The following is a 26,528-nucleotide window of genomic DNA, read 5'->3' on the forward strand; positions in this document are numbered from 1 at the left end:
AGAAATGGTAGAAAATCTTCATAAATTATCATAAGGAAAAAAAAGGGAGAAAGAATGAAAATCATAGTCTTCACAGGACTAAATCATCGCTATTGTATAAGAAACACCTTAATGCATCAGCTGTTTGAACTTTCATTCCTGTCTTATGGGAAAAGATATGGAATACTGTACTAGACATCCAGTTGCTTCCTTAAGGTTCCACTAGCAGCTATTTTTCTTCAGGGCTTCATATGCGGTCCATTAGTTCTCTTTGCTTTTTAGATCTCTGTTCAGATATCTACATATACTTATGCACCTGTATCCATTATTACTGAATTCAGCAGTATTTGTTGTCAGCAAGTTTCAGAGACTTGCTATTTTGAAAAAAAAAAAAAAAAGCATTCTTTTAATTAAGTTTGTGTTTGTTATTCTTCAGCATCCCTGGATATTCCTTTGTCTTCTTGCTGCTTAAAAGGTTGAAGTCAGAGGTTGGATTTAGAATTTGTCTATGTTGTTTATGGTAGAGGTGTAGAAAGTCAGTCATGAGCTGGAGGTGCTCAGCAGTTAGAGATACCTAGATCTGCAGAGACTACAACATGAGCATGCAGACATCAATACTTACCTGTTATAACCTCTGTTGCCAAACACTTTTGGTTCTACAACTAATATTCCGTGGTTCCCTTTCCCTACCACACTACTTTTGCTCTATGGCTTCTCTTATTTTCTTCTGTGCACTGAAACCAGGTACCTTCCTTTTGAACTGTTTACCACAAGTCTACTTTATATTTCAAATCACGCTTGTATCTGGACAGCTAGGCTTCAGTAAGGAAACAGAAGCAAAGAGGCTTAACATGCCAATCAAAAAAACAGGAGCTGCAACTTCTCCAGATAGCTATTCACAAATTTCCATCATGGTGCCACTCTTTATCAGTTTGTGGGCCAATCTCTTAACGCTGGTCAGAGCTTGAATAAATTTATCTTTGAAAGCTAAGAAGGCAGGTATTGTGAAAACTTCTTAACAAAATAAGCCTAGAGTAGAAGATATACACAGTCAGATATGTATTTAGCTGGTAGTTTGTGGAGAGGTTGTACTCCTCCTTTATTTATTATAGAAAACACAGAGGTGAGAGGGACAAAATAAAACCATGGCACAAATGTTAATCCAGTGACCTCAGCATTGCACTTGAAGCCAGAAACTCTTGTTCCAGCTTGATCAGGGTTTTTATCTGTGATAATACAATATAACATGTAATTGGATTAAAATCCTGGCCCCAGATTCCAAAGGGTGGAGCATTAATACACATTCCTTCACCAAAACCTCTCCTTTATCCAAATGTGGGCAAATACAAAAAGTACCCTGACTGTTTGAAGTGCTGTACAACCAGTTAACCTTTCTGTAGCCAGAGGTGTTTGGAAGCTCAAAACTTTTGGACAAGTGGACAATTATGTAAATTAGCACTCAAATGAAAAAGAGAAAAAAGGCTCTCTTTTTCTTTGGAACTTTATTGCGACTAAAGTTCTGCAAAGGGTAAAGGTAGGAAGGTGCTCTACAGGAATGACTCCTGCAGAAAGTGTGTTTAAATCAGCCAGAACTACAGCTGAGCAACTAACTGAATCTTAATTTCTACAACCAAATGAATAATTTAAAAGATAATAACATCAACAGCTGGTAAACATTTCTTTAGTATCTTGTCGACATTTTGCTAATTTCTACATTTTTCTTGCCGGCATTACTCAAATTCAAGGAGTTTTCCCATATAGCGGTAACATGACCTCAGATAAATTTTTTCAGAAAATAATCTATTTGCCAGAAAAGGAAGTGTAAGTGTGCCAATTTCAAGTACAATTTCTTCTTAAGCTGGGTCAGCAACTCTGGAATGACAGCTCTTTTTAAAGTGCAGCAGTGCTATTCCTGTTTTAGAACAATGTCATATATTTTACGATTGGGTCATTTCTGGGAAGTCTCTCAAAATTTATGAAAAGGAGGTGGTTTTCAACTCAACCCTGCAGGCTTTAAAGAATAATGTCCACTGAACGCTTTTTTTTTTCCTCCCTGCTATAATCTTCTAAGATGTTTCATAAGGCTCCCTATACTACTGACTTATTCAGAGCTGCGGATGGCTTTTCCCTTCACATTATCTCTTTCAGCAGTGGCCGTATACTGAGGTCTACCTTGCACTAAGGTTATCACAAAACGTATAACAAGAAGAAGTCCCTGGTAACCAGGTGGAAAAGAGGACACACTTTGCTTAACTGATCCAGTCATACCTGTTACCTATATTTTAGCTTTTTGTTTGTTTATCGTAACGTTTTCATCATTTAAATTAAGGATACTGCCCAGGTTCATCTGACCTATGTTGGCTGGACCAATATCTAAAGAAGTTGCCTTCACTACATGGTTTGGGCTAAAGGAGAATAAGCTTTTTCAGTGGATTATGGAGTGTGAGCCCTACAACTAATCCCCATGGAAGCTTAGTTCCTTCTTAGAAATATGTTGGGATTTGATTATTTCCTGTTTGTATGGTCCACTACTAAAATTACCGTGCCCCTAGTGATGGGTCAACCACTTGGATCAAGAAGCTGAAGTGAATGCAGTCAAAATTCTGTGCAGGGAATAGACTGGCTACCTCAAGTATTTTCCTTCCACTCTCTCCCAGGCTGCTGATAGACATAAAAGCTCAAGGAATAGGGAGAGTTTTTTTATCCTTTTACTCATGATTACATGTCCCCTTACAGCTCAGCCTAAAAAACACATGTGCAGCCTATGATGCATGCACTATATGAAACAGCAGTACCTCTTCCCCATCTTTATCTGAGCTTGCATTCACCATCTTGCTTCATTGTGTTATTATAGTCATGAGGCTTTTGTTAGTAATCACCAGGCAAGCAACCTTATTGACATAGGCAAACACTAAATTCAATTACATTCACTTATGCTTTCCTTAATTGGCTAGCTATTATGAAATGTATCCCCTCAGACTGCTGGCCTCCCACAGCTGAACACCATGTCCGCGACCGCTCTGTCTTCCAAAGGTGATCGTCATTAACAAGTCTCAAGATTCCTCCTTTGCATAAGCCAGTTTCCCATTCCATATAGCAATTCCGTAAATGAAGGTGAAGTTCCAGATAAGTCCTGTTGGTTCCTTTTTGCTCATGAATGAAAAGACAAACAACATTAAATAACTGTCTTTTAAGTTTAAGGAAACAGCTGGCTACCCACACTGAAAAAAGGACGTTTTAGGGACTTCCCTCTTTATCCCAAAGGACAGCAATAAATGGATGAAAGAGATCTCCAGCTGATATTGTTTACTTCGTTGTGTGCAGTCACTAAATTTCCTGTTACAGCAAACTGCTGCCAAAACTAGGCACTGTGCAATGTAAACAGTGAGCAACATTCTGGATTAAATCTATCTGATATGACACAAAAGTCTTCAGCATTGTTTGACTTGCATAGAAGCAATCCATCATATGAAGATTTTGATTCCTGTCACCATATCCATCCAGTATGAATTTTTCACTTGCTTCTTTATTGCTTACAATGCTGTTAGTAGTTATTGTTCATACCCACTTTACAGCTGGGAGCCTGAAACATAGCATGGTTTGGGCCTGTATCCTCAGAAGTATCCAATCTAAGCCAATAGAAATTAGGTCCTTAAGTGACTTTAAAGACCTGAATCTAGGTGGCTTGCTTAACATCGGAGGGGAAACCTGCTGCAGAGTGGGTAATAGAAGCCAGGTATCACAGTTCAGCATCAGTCTAGACTCCCCTTTCTCTTCCCCTCTTCCCACTGTTGTAGAAACTTCTACTACTGGAAATCAAAAGATGCAATAATTTGCAATTTAATTTGATTTTATTAAAATTTATTTTAAAAATAACCTTCCTATTATAACCCATGAAACAAAGCAATTCGCTACAGAAGTCCAAAAGTCTGCTTCTGTTGCCTGCAACACTAGCATGACAGTGCATGTTAATTCCCTGAATCCTATCAGTGGTCCACTGTAATCTCTTCTAATCTAAGCCTTGAGGCTGTGACGAATGTATTTTCAATCATGCTTTACACATCTAGTAACATAGAGATCCTTACTGTGTTTTTGGACAAGAAGAGATTTTTCATTCCCCACAAATTTAATTCCTACTTTACCAGTGGATGACTGTAATTAATATACTATTTCCCATTACTTAAAAAGGGGAAAATTAAACCTTGATATTTCTCAGTAGCTCACATGGTGACAATCCAAAGCCTAATTTCCATATACTTCTTAGAGCAAAGACTACTGATAAAGATCCCTAGATCCACATCATGCCCATGCTGCCATTTAGTTGCACGCTGGCCTTGAATAACATATTCAGTGCGGGATGTCCTGTCCCTCTGTCATATCCCTCTTTAGTCATAGAAAAGGCGGGTAACTAATCTAAGTATTTTGTAACAAGTGGAGAGGAATCAACATCTAATAGGAGAAACTCACTGTAACCTAAAATTTATCCATCAGATATGTGGAATGAATTCTTCCCAGTGTTACCTATCAAAGAAACTTGCACTATCATCTTAGGCTATTCAGTCTAACTCTAAGATTGCTCAAGTTAATTAACACTAAGATTCTGTGAGGAGCTCCCTTTCCTCCTCATGAGCTTGCGGGTTGAAGTCCAATGTCAGAACCTGCAAATAGGGATGAAAGAGAGGATTCAAAAGGGATGAAAGAGAGGATTCAAATCTACCAGGGCTATGGTAGAAACTATAGACACACATGCTAAACTCAGACTACATACCCAAGGGCTACTCACTTCTGTAAAGAGTTTCCAGTCCAAGTGTAAGATGAGAGACAAATGATTCAGACATAAACAGAAATCCAGGAAATAATGAGAACATACTAATCTCCGTGACTGGAGCTATTCTCCACGTAACAGTAAGATGGCCTTGAATGGGGCCTTAACCTTGACCAATGGACCATTGCTGTTGGTAAATGTCGTAATATTCAATGGGAAGAGATAAAGTTCAGACAGAATTGCACAAAAAGCCTCACGCAGTACTGTCCACTATTTTCCTGAATGATACTTAACCTCCAGTTATATCGTTTTCCAGCTCCTGGGACTGCTTGCATTAAAAAACAAGGATTTTTTGACCTGCATCCGTGTGGAGCTTTGGGGTTCTTTTTCTGTGAGCATGAGGCAACCTTCCAAACAAGTCTGGCAGACTTGCACAGTACGGAAATTTTATGCAGCTCTAGTCCCAGCTCTCACTCTCTTCCTGGTTCTACTGCTGAGCTGCTTCTGATTGTGAGCAACTGGCTCAGTGCATTCCTCTGAAAAAACTGGGATAAAGAAGGACAGCATGATACCAACAGTTGTACAACAGAGCATGGTGCAAATAGCCTTAAGATGACACCAAGCGAACTGCCTCCAGAGCAAGAGGTAAGATAAATAATGTGGAATTTGCTGAGGATGAAACACGCGGCTCTTAGGACATAAGCTCATTTAAGGAAGATGTTGTACCGGGTCACATAAATGTACCAGGTCAAAGCTAGGCTAGAGATCTTCAATACGATTTCGTGCTGCACTACACAGACGTAAGCCCTTGTTTACCTCGCAAGAACTTGGCTGTAAAGCTGAGTTAACTCACAACGATAAGGCATGCTGAGATGTGCAGATGGAAAGTGCTACACAGAAGTGCCAAAACATAGTGATTGTTAATGAGCAAATACCAGAAATTATAAATCAATGTATTTGAGCTATTTAAAATGAAATAGTTATTTTTCCCCTATGTTTTTAACTGATTTTCTCTATATCTTCTGAACACTTAAATATGCATCTTTCTAAATCTCCATATATATGACAGGTGTCTGGGTTAAGTTTTTCAGAAGCTGACAGAACATTGCCCAGTCAACAGAAAGATGTCATCTGCCTGAAAGCAGCCCTAAGGTGAAGAAGGCATTAAAGAGAAAATTTCCGCTGAGGAAGTAGCTGGCTGCATATATTATGCTACCCAGGCAATGATCAGAAGAAGTGCAGCAAAGCTGGAGGCAAAAAGTTGCTTTTTGCTGTTTGCAGCTTGAATCACCTTTGGTCTGACTAGTCCTTAGCTGCACACTTGTCTCAGCTGGTCCCCATTTCATACTCCCCATATGCCGTGCATCCACAGTGTCCATTCAACTCCGGTGATTGATCGGCGTGGAGGGTCATGAAGCAAATGAGGTTCTACAGTCTGCTGAGATGGAGTGGCAGCCTGAGCTCAGAGGAAGCTCTCCATTCATTTCTGAGCTCAACATGTGATTCCTCTCATGGCCCATGCAGAAGTGTCCATCACGCATCACTAAGGCACCAGACACCCTGATGAGAGGAGTCTCCCATGTTGGAGTTTAGGAGACTTGATAATGGTTTTGACCAAAGCTGCACTGAGAAGCAGCTTTCTATTTTCCTTTACACATAAGAAAAGAACGGGTGCTAGACACACAAAAATGGCTTTCCCAGCACTCCTATGCCCCATTACTACGCCGTCTACACTGGGGTGGTTGGGGTCAACACCCTTCATCAAACTAACCCTTGCTTCTGGCCGTGAAGAACTGTGGGACTGATGCTACCACAGGAACAGTGGCTGTATTCAGATCATAAGAAGCAGAGGTTGGTGATCCACTGCTTCAGATTTTCCAGACGAATATTAACTATTTCCAGGAGGTTAATATGAAGAGGTGAGGAAGCAGAATTATCCTCCTACTTTTGGACATGATACAGCAGCTAAGATGATGTTGAAGCACGCTTCCATTTAGGACATGAGCCGCATTCAAAAACCTCCCACCTAGAAAGGAGTCAGTGCTTTTAATTACATTAACAGACTCCCAGATTACTGTTATTACTACAACTCATTACACAGTGCGTGGTAAAAATAGTAGGTCAAACACTTCCCTCTTTTAATCTGGTACTCTGGTATCACTCTTTAAAATGTGAACTAAATATATAAAGTTTCAAGACCGTAAATAATTCTCTGCTCTTCTACACTGTCACATATCCAAGAATCTCAAAGCTCTTTATGCAAGTAATTAAGTCTCACAATAGCCTCATGATACAGGTACAATTAACCCCATTGCACATATGTGGAAACTAAAGCAGAGGGAGGATGATTTGCTCGAGATCAGAGCTGGGAAAAAGACTCAGCACTCATACATATATAGGACTAGCACGTCCTCCTCTGTCCTCAAATCCTCCAGTTATCATATGTCACATAGGAACACTTATAATGTCAACAAAACCCACTGCTACAAAAGCTCAGGGTTTGTTGCCTCGGTTAGGCTCTGCCCTGAGCTTTTGCTTCTGGTACTCTGTGCCTTAAACTCGGGTACGTTGGTTACCATTGTTATTTGCCATACTTTCTTTTTTGTTCTGTTTTGTCTATTTTTTAATCAAATGAAGTAACAATAACACAAGAATCTTTTCTACACTATAGTTTCAATAGAGTTTCTTTATAAAAACAATAAACGCTAGACAAATTTTCACTGAACTGAATAACCTTATGAATGATGCAATTTCATAACTACTTCTTCTAGTGTAATGAGAAAGTTTTATTCTTACTCTTAAGGAATATTGTGGGGTTTTTATATATATATATGTAGAATTTGCTTTTTTATGTCAAGTTTTGATACTAACATCTGCTGCCTATTAGGTAATGTGCATTACCTTTCCTTTCTTTTTTTAAGGAGAGAAAAAAAGTTACTATGCCATCCTCTGGGTTCATGCTCTTTTTCATAATGCGCATTTCTTTGATCCTGACACACCATTCATACTATTTAGAAAATACTGAATTAGTTTTCTCAAAGCTATAGTCTGCAATACTAGAGTAAAAAATTATGGCTGGAGACTGACCTTATCGCTTTCTTCTCTGACACAGAAAGGTGTGGAGAGTTGACTACTCTTGTTTACTTCCGGTTCACATGCAGTCCTTGAGGCATGCTTAAGTAGATACAGCCCACTTTCAGGGAGTTTACTATCTTACCAGTGGAGCGTGTTATGTGCATTATGACTTCGTCTGCAGGTGTGCAAGGGGAAAACTAAATTACATGGTATCTATCTAAAGTGGATTTTTATTCACCTGTCTGTAAAAGCCAGCTATGCAATTTTGAACTTTCTTGGTTTCTGCAGAATGCATGCTACTGTACCATATATTCCTACACCATCAGCTATGTAATTTAAATCCAGTTGAAATCAGAAGTTTTCTTAACGTACACCCCAAGTGTAGCAAAGCTCTAAGCAGAGGCGTTTATCTAACACCTTTAAGCAGGTGTATATCTAATAAATGAGGACCCATTCAAGCCAGCAGAACTGTGATCAAACTTCAAGTCACAAACCAGGGTTTCAGTACGTAGGATTTTACAGCAGTCACCAGAGAAGGTGTCTATTTTTAACAGGTCAGGCCATATTTGCAGGTTCCATGCAATCCAGAGGAAGTTGTTTGCACCATGATGCTGCCAAAGAACATGAATGAAGACTCAAATTTACATGGCCCTAGATGTAGTAAGGAAAATAAAACAAAACAAAACAACAAAATTTCCCTCCGAAAACCGTGCGCTATTTGAGCCAGTTGGTTTGATACTCCACCTCAAGTGCTTTGCCATCGTCTGTAAGGTACAAAAAGAGTATGAAATGTTCCCCTTTTGTGGTACACATTGCTCTTCATTGTTGGCAGAGGTGTAAATATTTTGCATGACATCCAAGGCAAAAAGGTATTAGAGCAGATGGACAAACATACATATACATTATCTCTGAGTGCAGAAAAGCACAGGACATGATCTGCAGGCTCTAAATATGATGCCATGCTAGCAGGGAATGCAACTCTAAAGAAGGAAAAAGGTTTGAATTTTGCTCCCGTTCTTCAATATACTATAGAAATCTGAGGTCTCGTTTTCCTCAGTCCTTTATATTCTTCCCCAGTTTACATTTCTGTAACTCTCGTGACTTCCTAATGACTCTCTTTCCAGTTCTTACTAGGGAGATAGCAAGATGAGGCCTAGAGATAGGAGTAAGTGGCATTTAGAGGAGAGTTCAAAGCTGCCCTTCAAACCAGACTTGCTCTCTATAAGAACAGATACCAGCAAGCAAGACTCTAAAACAAAGCTGGAGGTTTCTCACTGGGACATGTAGTCCAGGTGCCAGTACTTGATCAGCGTACGGCCTTCGTTAGGTTGCTAGGCTCTTCTGGACATGCTGCCTACAGGATACCTGAAAGGTCCCTCTACAGATGGGAAGTTGAGAGATATGAGAGCACCTGCACTATGAGACCTTTATTTAAGGGCAGTATACACATCATTAGCCGGCAGCAAGAAGGTGCTTTAACTCCAGAAATAGTTTTGTGCCGTCACACATATCCCTTCTGTGCAACATGCACATTAAAAGTAAATGTCAGGTCTCAGGGTACAATATCAGTCCAGCAAGTGAGCTTATGCTTTAATGGATCAATTTATTTACTCACTTATTTCTTCTCACACTTAATGGGTAAATAAGGCAACAGAAAAAGGAAAATTAAAATAGTTATATTCAAGTCCACACTCTTTGCTCGTGACAATTATGACCATTTACACTTCCCTGTATCTGATTTTCTTGGCTTCTCTCAGAAATAAGGAGAGCACAGGAAAGGTGAAGACTAACAAAAACCACAAGAGAAGGAGGCATCAGGTGTTCAAATCTCTCTGATTACAGCTGCTAAAAAGGCAATGGATGTTCCACTTGCCTCTAACATAAAAAGTTATTCATAGAAAGAAGGCCAATCCTTTCATAGAAAGAAGGCCAATCCTTTCTTTTAAGTGGAAATTAAAAAAAAAAAAAAAAGCTCTCTCTTAGAAATTAGCATTGAACATCCTTCTACAAAGATATATTATAGTTCAAACACCAGAATTGCACTTTGTGCACAAAACAATGGCTGAAACTTTATGGCTTAGGTTCAGGGAGCATCAGACTAACTATAAAAATGGTCCTTTCTGGACATAAAAGAATCCATGAACAAATCCATCAGAACATTTCTCTCTCATCGTAACATCATTATTTTACCTGAGACATACCTTTTCTGCTGACTGAAGCTTTTCAGTTACCTGCTAGAGGGTATAACCCTCCAGCTATTTGGATTCCTGTTATTTGTCTTCCACAGTTGGACAGTTACAAAGTTTTATGTATGATTGCATCTTTGAAGGAGTACCATCATTTTACAGATAAGACAGAGACAAGGGCGTACAGTTTGTGCTGTTGCCTGTGTCTGGATCTGTAGGCCACGAGGTTTTCCAGCGCAGTCCCTGCCAGTATTATCAATGGGAGGTTAAACCAAGCAGCATTCCTTGACTGGGATTGTAAATTGAGCAAATACTTCTGAAAGGCCCGTGTGTATGCTGGAATGCCCAGAAAAATCTCTCATTTTTTCTAATTTATGGTCAAATCTAATATATAATGCTAAGCTTCAGAGCTACTGACCACTGAGCAATGACCCAGAGTACTGCTAATAACACGGAATGCTTCGCTGAACCTCAAATTCAATTCCCATTTCACCAAAATTCAAGACTGATTTCTCTTTCCTAGTATGTTCTTTGTCCATCTATTAAATTTAAGGTGAAAATATAATCCAGTTTTAGGCTTACAAAATGTAAATAAGCAAACTACTCCACTTGCACAGTTTCATTTTCAATGAATAAATCACTGTGCCGTTCTGGAAGGAAAATGTGAATGCATTTTTTAGATCATTACCTTGGTGCTTAACTGTTTCACAGGGAAGACACATGAGTATTTTGAAGGGATAATTCTTTATGAAGTCATTGGGACCAGTTATACAGAATATTCCAGCTTTTTTTCTGTTAGTGGCAGAATGGAATTCAAAAAAGAGAAAAATAAAATTGTTCTCATGTAAGAGTCATCTTTTTCTTCTTCTTTAAGCTGAGAAACCATGCTGAAACTTTAAACAAAATCCTGAATCAAGCTATCATCCCTGACTATTTGCTGGGATTGTCATGGATGCTATTCATGCTCTCTGTTGCCTGTGTCACCTTTTCTACTTTTTATTATTACTTGCTTAATCTGCATGCACACGTGAAAACACAAACTGAAATCATAGCTTTTTTGTGCCAGGTCTTGTACAAACACAATGGAAATGTTTCTCTCTGCAGAAGTTCCTGCAGCTTCTTTTATAGCAAACGGAAAGAAATATGTGTGATTCAAGTCATCTTAAAATAGATATGGTGAATTACTCCCTCAAATTACCTGTTTCTCGCCTCTGACTAAATAGGAAGCCTGGTTGATTAACTGAGGTGGAGATATTCACAATATAGACATCAGCAGTTAGGTAAGATGATTCTTACTCTTAGTCACAGATTTCCAGGGCTGCTTCCATCTCACACTCTTATTTCAGGTTACAGATGATTTATTCCCTGCCCTCAGAATACAACCTAACGCATCATTACAAGACTATAGTTTACTGATATTACAGAAAATTCAGCAAAAAAATTTTTTTTAGAAAGCTTAAAATATGGAAGTAATACAAGACACAGTCATCTGTGAACTACCATTATTGCAACTGGAAAGTGTATATACATATTTTTTTAACTAATGGGTATCTGCTTCTGTATAACAACTGTGGTCTGTAGATCTCAGGATATTTTACAGAGATCAGCATCGCCACCTCTCTTCACTAGATGCGTAAAATGAGGCAAAGAGGTGAGATAAGACTTGCCACAGGAGTGCCACAAAGAGAGCCACTTCCTCTAGAAGCCAAATACGCTACTTTATTCCTTTGGACAATACCACCAAAAGTCCCGTTATATATACATAACGAAGATGTGGTCATATTTATGCAGGATGATGTTTTAGGGCAGTCCATAACTATGCAAAAAACCCTCAAGGCCTGTGCTCCCAAGAAGCCATCGCTCCCCGTAGCATGTCTGTAACGCTTCGCCAAGCAGAACACTGCTGTATGATCCCCCGTGAAGAAGGATATATGTTTAAAGAAAGGCTTAGAAATGCTTGTAGTACTCACGCAGAAACCTTTTTGAAATTTTAGTGATTTTCTTTAATACTGGCTAGAGTAACCCTAAGCAAAGGTTTCCTAGCGTTATAGACATTAAAATTAATACCAGAATCAATTGTGTCAGAAAATATCGTCATGGGTAGAAGTGGAGGAAGCGGGAGCCAATAGTTCAATTAGGAATTTAGAACTCCTGTATTTTTTAGCTTTTATCTCAGATGGGCTCCTCCTCAAGCCAGGAACAAACTTATTAACCACACCTTCTTTACTCTCTTAACATATCCCTAAATTGTTCCAAAAACCTCACTTCACCTCTCAATCATCCTAATCCATTCAAGACTCAGTCTTAAGCTCCCTTCATGCAGTACAACACAGTACTGACATGCATGACTCTCTGCAGAGCTGGTGCACGGGCAGTGCTCAGAGCTGCTGTCACTCAGTCCAGCTGTACCTCATTTGCCTGAATCACATCCCACCAGGAGGACCTGCACGATGGCTTGGGTCCTTTTGCTTAGAGGTTGGAGCACTTTAACCAAAAATGGATATTTGCTTTTTAGGCCCTAACCCGTCTTTTCAGAGACATAAAGGCATTGAAAGTCAGTATCAGAAAATACTATTTTTGATCAGTTTCCAAAAACACCACCACTTAAATTGAGTGGTAGGGTATTCAAAAGGCATTTTTCAAATTATTTTATGCTGAGGATAGTTGTAAGTCTTCACAGTACAGGTGTGCAGAGTCACATTAATGTCGAAGCATTAACGAGCTGCATTTATGTACTGATCTCAACTTTATTGCAAAGGACAATGAAAAATCTTTAAAGAATTTTAAAGTGCAAAGACAAGATTTTCAGCAACAAGGGCTCTCAATGTTTTCCTATTTAAAAGTTTCAAGAGATTTGTTTTATTTTTGGGTCTATGCAACTATCCAAGTATAGGACAAGCCTACTAATGATTTAGAGCCAAAGAGTCTTTCAACTCAGGTGCTCAGTGAGGCTTACTCAGTACAAAATCTGTTATATTCCTGCCCATACGCCCTGTCTAAAGGAAATACGAGGTTGTTACAGCTGCCAGCTAAAGGAGAAACAGTCCTAAATCCACAATGAATTCAAGGAATGCAGGACAAACTTTTCATTCTTTCAATTATTTCTCTAGAAAGACAATATACCATTTGTTTAATCTTACCAACTTTGCTACACCTTCTTGTCAGGTGCTTGCGGCTCATGGGAATTTATAGCTCCTATGAACTGCTAAGCCAAGCCCATTTTGGTAAGCCAAACCCGTTCTGGTTTTGGCTCCGATGACAGACCTGAAGGAGCTTTGCTGGTGTAACAGGATTATTTCCTGCATGGGATTCCAGTTACTTTTTTTTTTACCCCCGTGGTTTATATAAAATTGCCATTTACTAGTTTGTACCAGTGAATTGATAAGATTTTCAGCATTTGTTGCAAGCTATCCATTTTTTAATGCAACTTATCCCTTTTGACACTTGCTAAAGAAGAGATATTAGATCTTACTGCAGATTTTCAGCTGTGATGAGCTATTTAGTTTGCCCAGCTGACATCCGATTTCACAATCCCCTTCTGAATGTTGCATTTCAGACTGGAAAAAAACAAAGACTGAAAAAATTTGAATTACTATTGACTTTAGAAAATGTAGTTTCTGAAGACCTTGGGAAACATCTATTTAGTTTTACAAGGCCATACTTAAAAACTACAAAAAAAATAAACACGAGGTTGAGCCTGGCATGTTTATCTATGTGTACTGAATTGAGAACCTCCATTTTTACAACTATGCTAAATAAGCTGAATTTGAAAGTGCCAAGACAACATTTTTCAGTCACAAGCACTTTCAATGTATCATCATTTTCCTATTTAAATGTTTGAAGAGACTTGTTTTAGTTTTGAGATAGTATATTTAGCATATTTTATATTTAGAATAAATGCAGATGTTATATTTAGATTAAATAATTTTAAAAGAGACACCGTGATTTTTAAATTGCTTGATCAAAAAGTTCAGAATGTTTTCTCTCTCAGTATGACTTTTGATAAAAGCTGCACATTTTGAAGATGAATCCTTTATCTTAACCTTGCCTTTTGACATTTCCAATTAGCCTCATGGAAAGAATTGCATAAAACTGCCTCTCTACCCATACATAGATTCAGTGAAGATAAAAAGCAAGATAACCTATTAATTTCCTTGTATGAAAAGTCCTAATATAAATGAAATGCAATCTTTTATTGCTATATTGCTCTATAAACCCAGGTTCATTTTTCAGATTGAAATGCTGAAATGTGACCCACTTAGCATCAGTTGAAAGTTTTGTCTTTGCTTTCTTAAATACTTAATGTTTTGTTAAAACAAACAGACTCTATTCTTTTTGCAGTGTTTCACTGTCATTTCTAGACTCATTGCCAGTTCCCCAGTAGCCTGTTTACAATTACAGAATTCACTGCTGAAAATAGATCTGGCCTTGAGGAACTTAGGTGAGCAAATATTCATTTGCTGTGTTACCTTACTGTGCAGCTGACACTCCATATATTCCAGATATTAATTCGGATGATAAAATTCCCCAGGTAAAGCACAGGATATCACAATGCTAAAAAGTTGAAAACAGTTGAAGACATTATTTCCTATTCCCCCATCTGCCTTCACTGCTGCCAACAGACTCCTGGCTTAGGAGCAGGTAGACACTTTTTCACCAGTGCAGTGCAGGAGAGCACATAGTTATCTGCATGCCTTTTACCCACTTAGGTTGTGTAAATGACTGTTCAATGTTTAGGGCAGTGGTGGATGTTGAAGGACTTGCAAGGTTATACCTTGCCCTAGAGAAGCAAGAATCACTGTGCGGGGAAATTAGATACATGCAAGCAAACCTGGAAGGGACGGGAGCTCTCTGAAGGCCCAATTCACACCAGTGCTGCAGGCCTGAAAACCTCTATGGCCGTTTAACCACAGAACTGAAGATCACTGTTGGCCTCAAGCAGCAGAAATACCATGTTGGGTCTCTACCTCTGTGCAACTGGATTCCATTTCTACCAGGCCCTCAGTGGCCACTGGTGATGGAATGATGTCGCAAACTCTCTGCCCAGAGAAGAAGACCTGTGACCTTTTCTGGTGCTTTCAGGCCCTTCTCAGTTCTGGCCTTCTCCTCTGATTGTGGTGTAACAGTAATGTGGTCTGTTTGTAGTCAGCGTATCTCAATTTTGCTGGGGATGCTGTTCAGTATCTCCAGATATCACATTCCGTTCACTTGACCTGCCCCAGCTTCTGAGAGGGGGTCCTTCAAAATAATATTTTTCAGTATCTGCTATGAAAATCTCCCAGTTACAAATACATCTTTTCAACTTTAGTCCTTGAGCTATTACAAAAGATCTAGACTGCAAGAGAAATGAGATGTGCACATAAAAACAGCATGTCAGTCAAGGATATCTTTGATTTCTTCCTTTTTGTCTTTTTCTGTGTTCAGATTAAATTTCCTCTTTGCTTCTTGGAAGATCATGGGAATTAATTACAAGTAGTGCCAACTCCTAAAACTTTTGCCTATCTCTTACGGTCTCACAGGTAATGAGGGTTTCAGAAACAGCTCATCCCCAAAATACAACTCTCACGATACTCTCACAATAAAGTCCTCTCTCAGTATAATTCATATTTATTAGGAATGATTTATTTTACATATAAAAATACATATTTATTTTTCAGATTACTTTAACAGGCCTTGAAAACAAATCTACATCATTGCTAAGACATTAAACCCTCTCCCTGCTTTTCTCGTGCTTCAAAAGCGGTAAGCCTATCTTCACTTAATGGAGGCAGAAATTACCTTTCAAAAAGTTATTGAAACTAATGACTGCAATTTCACACTATTCCACAAGTCATGGTGTGTTTCTTCTTGCTCTAATGAGCAACAAACTGCAAATACTTGTTTTGACTGTATCATTAAGAAGCAGTTTACAAGAAAAGATTTTCTTTAAATATCGAAGTAAAATTCCTTCACTGGGAACTTCTTTGAGATGTCTAAATAGCAATAGAGAGCTTAGGGTCACTAATTATCTATGAAAAACAGGCACGACAACAACTATTATGTTAGGGAATGTATCAGAAAGGTAAGATCCTTCAAATTAGGACTTATGTAAGAGGCAGTCATAGAATCAAAATAACTCGTACTGATTCAAAATTTAATTTATTGGCAAAGGCAATTTAACTTGCAAGCATTCACTGCAGATGAGCATAAGCTGGTGTAGCAAGATGTAGACACACATTAAAGCAATGTGCTTCATTCTCTGATATTCTCTTCTGCATTACTTTTTGTATATCCTAATTTAAATCGTGCTAATTTTTTCTCGTCACATAGTGTCAGATATTCTGTTTTACAATAAATCATCAAATTATGTGTACAGGAAACATCTCTACATCACCAATCAAAACAGCTAATGCGTAAAGGCAGTCACAACTAATTTTTTTTTTTTTTTTTGACTTGTCTGGTACAAATATTGCATGTCATCTCGCCTGCCTTACATCAGATGATAGCTGAAAAAAAGAGTACAATTCCTTAACTCTCTTTGGCTTTCAGCACTCTCAGGCAATAAGCCAATTTAACTGACTAAAATTAGGTGCAACACGGCCACAATCTAATAAAGAATAGACTGGCAGGTAATAATTTTACTTAATTACGTCCTATTACTTACAATTAGATTTGCAGGCCAGCCTTTCAAATATATTTATCTATTTGAAAAGTTTAGGAAATTGGCAACATCACACTTTTGGATAAAAGAAAGGAAAAAAATAAAAGGAATTTGGACACAAATCAAAAGTTCTAAGTCGTTTCTTTAATTACATGTTATGCAAAATCGTCTTTTCCGAAGGTTTACCAAAAAATTTCCTTGACCTTTAAGCTAAACAGGCAAGCTGCTATCCATAGTTGCAGTGCATGAGAATGAAACACAGAGGGTCTAAAAATGGAGCTTATAATGGAACCTGATGGCAAATTTGACTAATAAGGGATGATTTTCTCTCCAAAAAGTAACCACTCCAGCTGGTGTACAAACTACTGCAACGCACTGAAGAGAAAGTTCAAAATTATACTTTCCCTTAGATTTGGCTTCACTGGCAACTTCATCAATCTAATTCAATCTAAGATTTCTACCTAGGTAATAATATTCATCAGATTAACCTCATAGATGCTATCTTCCTTCAGTAATCTTCACTTATATCGTTCTCCTGGTCTGAGATATTAAGGGCCTCCTGCTAATGCAAGACACCAGATGTTATACTGCATCTTTACAGAAGATTTTGTTTTTGAGATTTAACCCCCTCAAATTTGTACGTTTTTGGAACAAAAACTACGGTAACAATTGAGTGGGCTTTGTTTTAGGTAGTGCAGGAAACCAAAGTAAAGCAGATAGTCTTAATTATCTTGGACCATTATTATTTCTCTCAAAGTTTTAACCCACAATCTTGTGTGCTTATGGGCCAACTGTTAAACAAAAAGGCCTCAAAGGTATGCTTTAAAGATCCTGTAGTCTTTCACCCCGTCTATAGTCCAGAAATCACTGAATAAGATGAGTGCATATTCATAACCTCTGTGAATCCTTACCCTTGAATTTATATGATAGCCTGAAAACTTGTGGAAGACATTTAGTGTCTCATAAAACAACTCAGCCGAGGAGCTAAATATACAGATGTGCTGTAGTGAGATGGTGCATTAATGCTTCTGGCTCCTTTGGCTGTTTGTGCTTCAGTCATGCAGATTCAGTTCACTGCATGTCCCAGGTGGACATCATCACACCATGATTTTAGCAAGCCGTGCTGCAGAAGAGCACCAGAAACAGGAGTCCCATAAATCCACTCAGAAAGGCATTTCTAGAGTTTAACTTTAAGATACATCTGTATTAGTTCAGCCCTGTGGAATCGATGCCGAGACTGATGAAGTATGTGCCATTATGAGCTCCACAAGAAGAGCAAAGAGCATAATTTGTTCTTTAAAGCCAGAAGCAAGCTTCATCAGTCATGCTGTCTGTTCGAAGACAGGACGCTAAATTCCATGGGGGCTAAAGAACCAGTACGAGAGAACCTAAATACTCTGTGTAATCAGCCTTCTCCTCTCCTTCTTCACTGCTGAGGAGCTCAGCCAACCTCCAGTCTCTTCTTGCCTTTAAGGAAACGCACCAAACTAATGATGATTAGGGCTATTAATAACAATTATATATGTCTATACATATTCATATACTTATGTAGGCATGTATATACATGCTGCAAGGTTTATTTAAGTTCTGATGGCCTGAGTGAAATACAAACTAATCTGCAGCTCCTATGACCTAAATGAGCAAACTGCAGAGCCTACTGGTCTCCAGCACAGCTTCCTCCTGCTTCAACTGGGATATGGCTCATATCCCATTCTTTTCCCTATATGTGGAAAATGCAGTAGGTTAGCAGGGCTGCCTGTACAGTCCCACCAATGCATTGAGTCCTTGTCATTCAGATGTGGCTAGCAAATACCACGGGAATGCCTGATACAGGCATCAGCTTCCCCAACGATGAATTCTGAAAAATTAAGTTTTTCTGCTTCCGCAGCTGAAAAAACCTCATGGGAAGCAAACTGAACATCGCTAAAGCTACCAGTTCCCATGGTTTTACTGTAAGTCCTGCAAAATTTAATAAAAATAAAAAGCCACATGCACTGGAAGAGAAACACTACCTCATATTTATTTTACACATCTATATGTTTTATATATTTCGCTGTTGCATTTATATACAGATTGTACTGTATAAATTCACAGAACGTTTTTTTTTTTTTAAAAAGAACTTCTTAGTTCTAAGAGATGATTGCAACCTGATAAGAAAAATATTTAAAACATTTCCTTTAAACCAAACTCATGAATCCTACATAATTTGTATTCTTTTTTTAATGAGGTGGGAGATAATTCACTATTTTATAACTAATAACTATATTTTATTAGTAGTAGTACTACTTTGATAGGGGTGTCTTACTGAAACATACAGAGTAGTTTAATTAGTCCCTCTCCCATCTATCCCTAGACTAAGAGAGATCAGTGGCGTGAGACCACAAAGAACATTGCAGACTGGCTTTACGTTCAGTCCCATTAAACGATGCTCGCTCACAGGCCTATGAAATCAATTAGGAAGTACTTGCAAAGATAGCCAAGGAAAAACTGTTTAAAGCCTTAACAGCTTAAATAGCCCCCGTCTTGATGTTAGCTCTACAAAGCTATTAGACTCCTGTCTGGATTGCATTAGCACTAGGCAACTCCGCTGCTAATCCTGCAACCAACACTGCCGGCTTCGCCTCTCTCCTGCTCACGTTTTCGTGTGGATGGTTTGGAGAAGGCAGACAGGACAGGCAAACCAAAAAACTGCCTGGCTTTTCAGGCACGAAGAAGTGTTAGGAAGAAGGCAACACTGACCTGGGTAAAAAGTAAATAAAGAAAATAGCTGAATCAGCTCCCCGAATAATTTTTTGTTGTTCCAGCGCAGAATAGGGTTGGACTTTTGTTTCGTTTGGTTTTTTTCCTAGAAAATACAATTCTAGGTATCTTCATACTGAGAACATTTCAACAGTCCTAGACTGTCTATGCCAGAAGTTATGAGAAATTGAGGCATTTCCCAAGAACAAGGGAACTCCAGCAACTCAGGAGATTCTGGGTACGGCAAGGGTGATTTAAATCAGAACAGGATGAAAAATAGTTTTCTTACTCCCTTGAGGATTTTTTCACGTTAAAAGGTTTGCTGAATCTAAACTAGATAAAAGATACTTTCATTTACTTTTTTCCCCTCAAAACTGAATTTATATTCAGATTTTGAACTTATATTTTTTTTCCTTGGATGATTTTTTGGGCTATTTTAAAATCTTTGTTAGCTGAAACAAACTTTCAGATTGAAAACCTTTCTTCCTCAAAGAAAGAGAAGCTGTAATGCACCCATATTTTTTGCACTCATATTTTTTCTTCTTGAACAATATTTAGTGAAAATGACTCTTTTAGTGAAATGTTGTTCTCTACAAGTTGTAATTAAAACTGAAACAACTTCCATCCAGAAATCACTCAGAAGAGTAAACCAACTCCACCTTTCAGCGTCGGCAAGGAAAGTCACATAGAAGACATTGCTCACAGACATGATGATGAGCATTTCCACTGCTTTTCTGGCACTAATTCCCAAAAAGGAAGAGGACAGTTTAAATTCCACGAGTACTTGCAAGGTCCATCCGGGCATCTCCCCACCACGCACACGCTCACACACACTCCTATTTTTCCTCTCCCCGCATCCGTCACGCCACGTCCCTCAGGGACTTCCTTACCTGTCTGTCCCGCAATCGTCACAAACAGTCTGTGGGGAATCCTGGACGGGATTTTCAGTCCGACTCTTATCTGGTAATACCTAAGCAGAAAGAATTTAAAATTACGTGCTGTTACACAGAGCACCACTGGATCCAACCTAAAAAAAAAAAGGAAGAAAATATCCTGGGCATCCCTACTCAAACAGAGGTGGTAGTGACAACAGACATGCAGGTCTGTCACACAGAGAGCCTTTTCCGCTGGAAAAATGCCTGGTAATTTTAAATAAAGTTGAATTATGCTGATTTTAATAAAGCTGCTTCTATTTTACAGCAGGCTGAGCAGACCCAGAGGCCTGACGTGTGACTAATTAGGAAAGGCTGTGAAAAGCTCTTGGCTTCTTGTAGGGGGAAAAAAAAAAGAAGGAAAAAGAGAAATATCTATAGCAAAAGTCAGTGAGAAAATTCAATACGAAACAAGGGGGAAGCTCCTGTGGAAAGAAAGCAAACGCGCTAACCGCATATCCAGGGTAATTCAATTTATACGTAGCGATTGCCCTTCTTCTATTTCATACCGAGAACGTTGCATCACAAAATTGTGCATACCAGAATAAATCAAGTCTAGGCCAATTATAGTCCAGTCATTTGCCATCAGCGGGCAATCCTTATGTTACACGGAGGAAGATGGAAAAAGAAAACATCAACAGTTTCATCAGCTGAAGTTGCACATGCTGCGGGTTTCTCCAGAAAGCGTGAAAGTATGAGTTCAGTCTAAACAGCGAAATAAGTGTGTCCTAGTCCTCCCTCACCACCATTTTCGTGAAGAATAAAATCTTTACTGAGGATGAAACAGTAGATAAGACCAGAGCACTCCCAGCCAGCGCCAGGCCCGGAGGACCCTAATGGTCCTGCAGGAGCTCTAACCTAATGCCATTGCTCCTGGTCTCTTCCAGAGCTAGTGTAAGAGACAATTATTCCTAAAGACCCTTTATATTTTCATTACAACGCTATGCAGTACTAACTGACAAAAATGTCCTACTTGGGCTATCTGCACAGTCTAAATATTTTCATATCACAACAACGTAATATTAAGCACAAAGGAAGATTACTACTGCAGCGTAATAAGAGACTACTTGGTATGTAGACATTAATAACACTTTACTCCATGTGGCCCTCAGCTAGATTTATTACTAAAGTTTGATTATTGCACCAGGCGGATGCACTTAGATGTACAGCTTTTACCACGAAAATAAAATTTTATAGTTGTCTGGCTGCTTCTTTCAGATTTTTTGCTGCTTCAGGATACAAATACGAAGTGTGCTAAAAACAAGGAAGAAGTATTCAGTTCAAGGCGGGAATGCACATTTCTATCTTGGCGTTTATGTCTTCTGCTTTGGGCTCTACGCCCCCAATCTAAACTTCACCATACAGTCTTTTCTGAAATCATCCTGTGACTCGTGGTCTGCTTTTAGCTTTACCAATTTGAAAGGTATTTCATCATTTAAAATCAGCATCCTGCACTACATTTTAGCATTTACTCCTTTCAAATTGTGATGAAAAACCCAAGAATGCTCTGCCTAACATAGAGGGTAAATACATTCACCATTAATTAATCTCCTGACTCTTTGTTTCCTTACACTTGTGGAGTCAATTATGGTGAGATTCAGTTGTCTAAGGACGGGTACCCTGTGCCATTTGAGATGCCTTAAGATGTCCTAGCCGGCTCCCTACTGGCACTCCACGAAGATGCAGGTGCCCTGTGCTATCTGCCTTCCCTTGTCAGATGTCTCAGATACTCAGGAGCATCTCACAGAGCATGAAGTACCTTCAATAGGAAATTGGGGTAGCGCTCCAGATTAAGCCACCTAAAGGTGGGGTGTTTACGTGTAGATGTCTAAGATCCCACTATATTTCAATGGCCATGTACTGAAAACTCTCGACAGACCTCAGAGAGATTCAGCTCACAGGAGAAGAGGCTGGACAGCCCTCTAGACTTCTCTCGTTGTCCGGACTAGAACTGCTGACTGTTAACAGGATCTCGGATACCCCTACCACATGCAAACACCTAAATATTGGCGAATTCATCTGAAGCTGACTCCCACCCTTTGCAATTGCTTTGCCAAGCTGACTAGCAATAACACAAAGCAATTACCATCTTCATTTTATTTTAATCTTTCCTTATTCATACCCTTAATTTTGGCAAATTCATTTGAGTGTTACAGGTATTCCGGATGTTGTAAATTGGTATTTTGTGTGCCTGCAATGTTTAAATGTTCTAAACAAAAGCTGCATAGGACAGTTATAGAAACTTAGAAGTTTTGAAGATATTTTCATTTTACACTTTTTTCTTTAAAGGATAAATCTGAAAGAGCAATGCAACTATGCTATTAGTTAAGACACTTACCTGAGATTGGGAAACCCAGATCCAAATCTCTGCTCTACCAATCTCGCATATCAGTGGTAAATGACAAAATAAGAGTTCTGGAGCTGACAGTGCTTGCTTCATCTATCCTCAATTTGAGGAAATTTTCCAATAGAGAGTTCTATCCAAAACAGTGTTTTCCTTGGAAAGACACTGTTAATATGTGTTAGTAATTAATTAATAATTAATTAATATCTTAATAATGCAGCAACTTCAATATTAAATTGGTTCTTCAGTATATGGCTTTAAATGGGACAACCCAATCCTGATTATAATTCCTGAGCAATATGAAAAAAATTCATATTATCCAAGGACAACATATTTCTCAAAATCTTGGAATAGAATTGAAAATGTGCTTGCAAGTGAGAAAGTTACAAAATCTGAGGATGATTGTATTTCTTGAGAGTTTTCAATAAAGAAGAGTTTTGGGGGGGGTGTTTTATAATGAGAAGCTTCTGTTATTTTTGGAGAGGACTCATATCTGGCAGAACTGTTACAGAAGCTAAAGACTTTGTAGTCACCTCAAACGATTTTTAAATAAATATTTTTAAAATTTTAGGAAAAAATAAGGCAAATTCTCATGTGTCACATATTGCTTGGAAACGAGGCAAGTTTTCATATATATTTTTAAATTCAAGGCCCGAGAAACACTCTATGGCCATGCATTTCCCTCTCTCACAAAAAAAAAAAATTATGAGAAAGTTAACAAATAAGGGGGGGGAAAGAAAGGCTCACCTTTGTCATAGGAAGATTGTCCTATCTCACTTGTGGGAAAAGGTGAGTGATGAAGTCAGTGACCTTTTCAGACCCTTGCTGTGGTTAAAGGTCCACAGTGTAATGAGATTCCTGAAACTGACGATGGCTGCAGTATTGAGGGATGCTGTTATAAATGTCCCGTATGTTTTATAAATGACTACACGTATTTTCACTCTTAACAAAAAACAATGTCACAAATCAGTTACTGATAGGCAATTTATTGCAAGTTGTTTATATTTAATCCCAAGTACCCTTTTCCTTATTTGTGACCATAAGGATAAGATGAATTGACATTGGAAGTAGGTGGAGGATAAAAGTGTTTTTTCCCTTAAGTGTAGAATGTTTATCAATCTACACAGCAGTACACAAGGCAGTTGATCATTCAGTTATCACTCTTAGTACATCCATATACCACCTGGATAAGCTTTGCCTCTGGTTAGTGACTGTTGTTAGTCAAGTGTACTTTTCTGCATTTTCCAAATGCACAAATGAACAGCAAGAGCCAGGAGGAGGAAAACAATGGTGCTGTGAGGTCAACAAAATTTAAAAGGGTTGATAAATAACTGCATTTTTAAATTAGACTGATGAGTCAGCCCCAGATAACATTGGTCCAGGATATATCCATTGCACAAATCTATCAACAAGAACTCTTTGGTTTGCTTGAGTTTGGATGGTGGCTGGGAAGGAGCAGCAGCTCTCTCTTTGCTAGCAAAGTCACAGTGTCAATTTTCTGACTTCCCATGACTGCCTATCTCTTAAGATAAAAAGGTGAGTTCTACATCTTTTCCTGCACCTGATACCCAAAGATCTGGCCTCAGTAACATAACGGTAAACAGAAATAATCTTAATACAAACCATCCTGGAATTAGATGTATTCTTCCAAAAGAAAAGCTTTAGAGAGTGGTCCTACATCCAGAAGATAGAAAAGAGTTCTGAATGACCCTGTGTTTCAAGATCTGTGCGGTTGTGCGTATGTGTTCATTGCAGTGCCTCACACCACACGGTAGCGGCACTGTTGGGTAGTTAGATTAACGCCAGAGAAGGATGGTGATTTACAATATTTCAGATTGAAGTTTCCCAGCACCCCAGTGACGTTCATGGAAAATAGCGGAGTGAAAGTGTTAGGGGCTCAAAATCGAAAAATTAAATTAAAAATGAGCTTGAAAGAGAAATGTTCAAAATTTATCGGTGGTATTTCTTTTGAAAACAAATAGTTTCCCTGAAACATTTTGAGAACAAGTCATTTTTCAATGAACAGTTTTAGGTAAAACATTAAAAACAGCTCCGAGGGGGATTATGTATATCACAAACAGATTGGGAGCAGAGGTTAGTTTCACTCTGGCTAGAAAAACATTAAGATATCTTCATTTGAGTTTCAGTAGACCTCTTGTTGTCTAATTAAAGCAGACAACCTCCAGACAGGAAACTGAATAAATTCCATTACTTGTATTTCTACTGTCTAACCTACATGCAAATATTGCCCATTCCTCCCTAATGCTTCTTCTGCGGTTTTGCAGGCGGGGATGAAATGCCAAATAGTTTGCACCTATTCAAAAAAATAAAAATGGCGATACCTGTTCCTGCATTGTAAACCTGGAATGTTACCTTATGACAGTTTCTGCATTACTCAAGAGAGTTTTCAGGATAAAAATGCAGGCCACTGCAAGATGCGGTGTCATATTTTCTTCAACAGTAAACCTAGATTAATATCCTGCTTCCTCACACCACTACTCAACACCCCTCTCGGTTGTACCAGTAGAATTACTGGTGAGACTAAGATGTAAATGTCAGGTTAATAATTAGGAGAGCAAATAATAAAAAAACAATAAAAAAACACTCTCTTCATCAGTACCTCTTCATACATCCACACTGTTACATGAATCAGTGCTGTGCGCAGTCCGTGCCAACAGGTTGATGGATGGATAATTGCTTCCAGATTAGCATATACTAAGACCACCCACACTTTTACAGCTGCGTACTCGGTCTGACCTGGAAAGGGAGTAAATAATTCTGAGAAGCAAGAGGTACAGCTGACCACGTAGTGTTTCTCGTTTTTCTCACGTGAAGCCAAACATCTTCTAATGGCTCTAAAAGTCCTCATCCAGAAGTGGCTTCATAGGCTCTTCCTCCACACAAGAGCCTCTTTCGATCCATAGCAAGAAGAGAGGGTTCAGCTTGGAGGCCTGAGCTCTCCTAAAAGTCTGCTTGAGTGTGTCTCTGTCTGCTTGACTTGCCTATCAAGTCAACTTGAGTGGACTAGTTGATATGCAGATGCTGGGACAGTTGAGCTTCAAGGGCAGGCTGCGTTCTGGGTGGACACAATTGGACAGACACAGCTTCTGCCACTTTTCATGAAAGCAGACACTACGTTACAGTCAGGAGTCTCTGCGTGCCCAGTGAGGGATGCAAATGACGTACACATCAGGCAGATAAGGGCTTGCTCTGCTCACGCTCGAAGCCACCAAGAGCACTGTCAATAAGATTAGCACTAACATGATGCCAAGCTACTAACTCTTATTGAGAGACAAGATATAAGTCGTTCTTAGCACCGACCTAACTCTGAAGACAGTCAGGCTCTAAGGCAAATCAAAGCTGTAAGCACTAGGTGCTGTCTGCATCTCAGGCTTGAGAAGAAACCTTACAGAGATAGGGCTGCAGCTCCACCCAGATGAGCACACATGTCCAGAATGATATTAAGAGTGAATAGAAAACCTAAAAAAAATTGAAATAGCATCTGGAGAGCAAAGAAATCTACACCTAGAAAGTAGAAAATCATGCTGAGGTAAACTTTGCAAAAGTCACCAAAATGGTGACCACCAGAAGGTCCCCCATCACATATGTGTGAAGAGAGGAAAGTGTTGCTAAGACTAAATATCAATGGGATATTGCCCTAAAAAATGAGAACTAATTCGCGCCCGCCCCCACACTTTATTTCTTTTTTAATGAAGAGCACAAATAGGAAGGCTAATGGGAAGGAGTGTAAAGCTCAGAAAAAGATCACAACCAAAGTGCAAAAATTAAAGAGGTCAACACACTTGGTAAGTAGGAAGCTGGAGAAGCCTGAGTGAAATGGCATGTGAGATGTACACTCAGTAATAAC

At 38.9% G+C, this 26,528-nt stretch overlaps 1 protein-coding gene across 2 annotated transcripts in view; it reads right to left on the bottom strand.

Annotated features, from left to right (window-relative positions):
* The window catches only part of FAM135B (family with sequence similarity 135 member B), a 223,940-nt gene that overhangs the window by 111,740 nt on the left and 85,672 nt on the right, over positions 1–26,528 (bottom strand). For both annotated transcript variants that reach the window (XM_068933385.1, XM_068933386.1), the window contains exon 3: positions 20,275–20,354. In XM_068933385.1, the coding sequence (XP_068789486.1) occupies positions 20,275–20,354 (80 nt within the window). The remainder of the gene's footprint in view (positions 1–20,274; positions 20,355–26,528) is intronic.

This window comes from Struthio camelus, chromosome 2, assembly GCF_040807025.1.
Source record: "Struthio camelus isolate bStrCam1 chromosome 2, bStrCam1.hap1, whole genome shotgun sequence".
Classification (NCBI taxonomy): domain Eukaryota; kingdom Metazoa; phylum Chordata; class Aves; order Struthioniformes; family Struthionidae; genus Struthio; species Struthio camelus.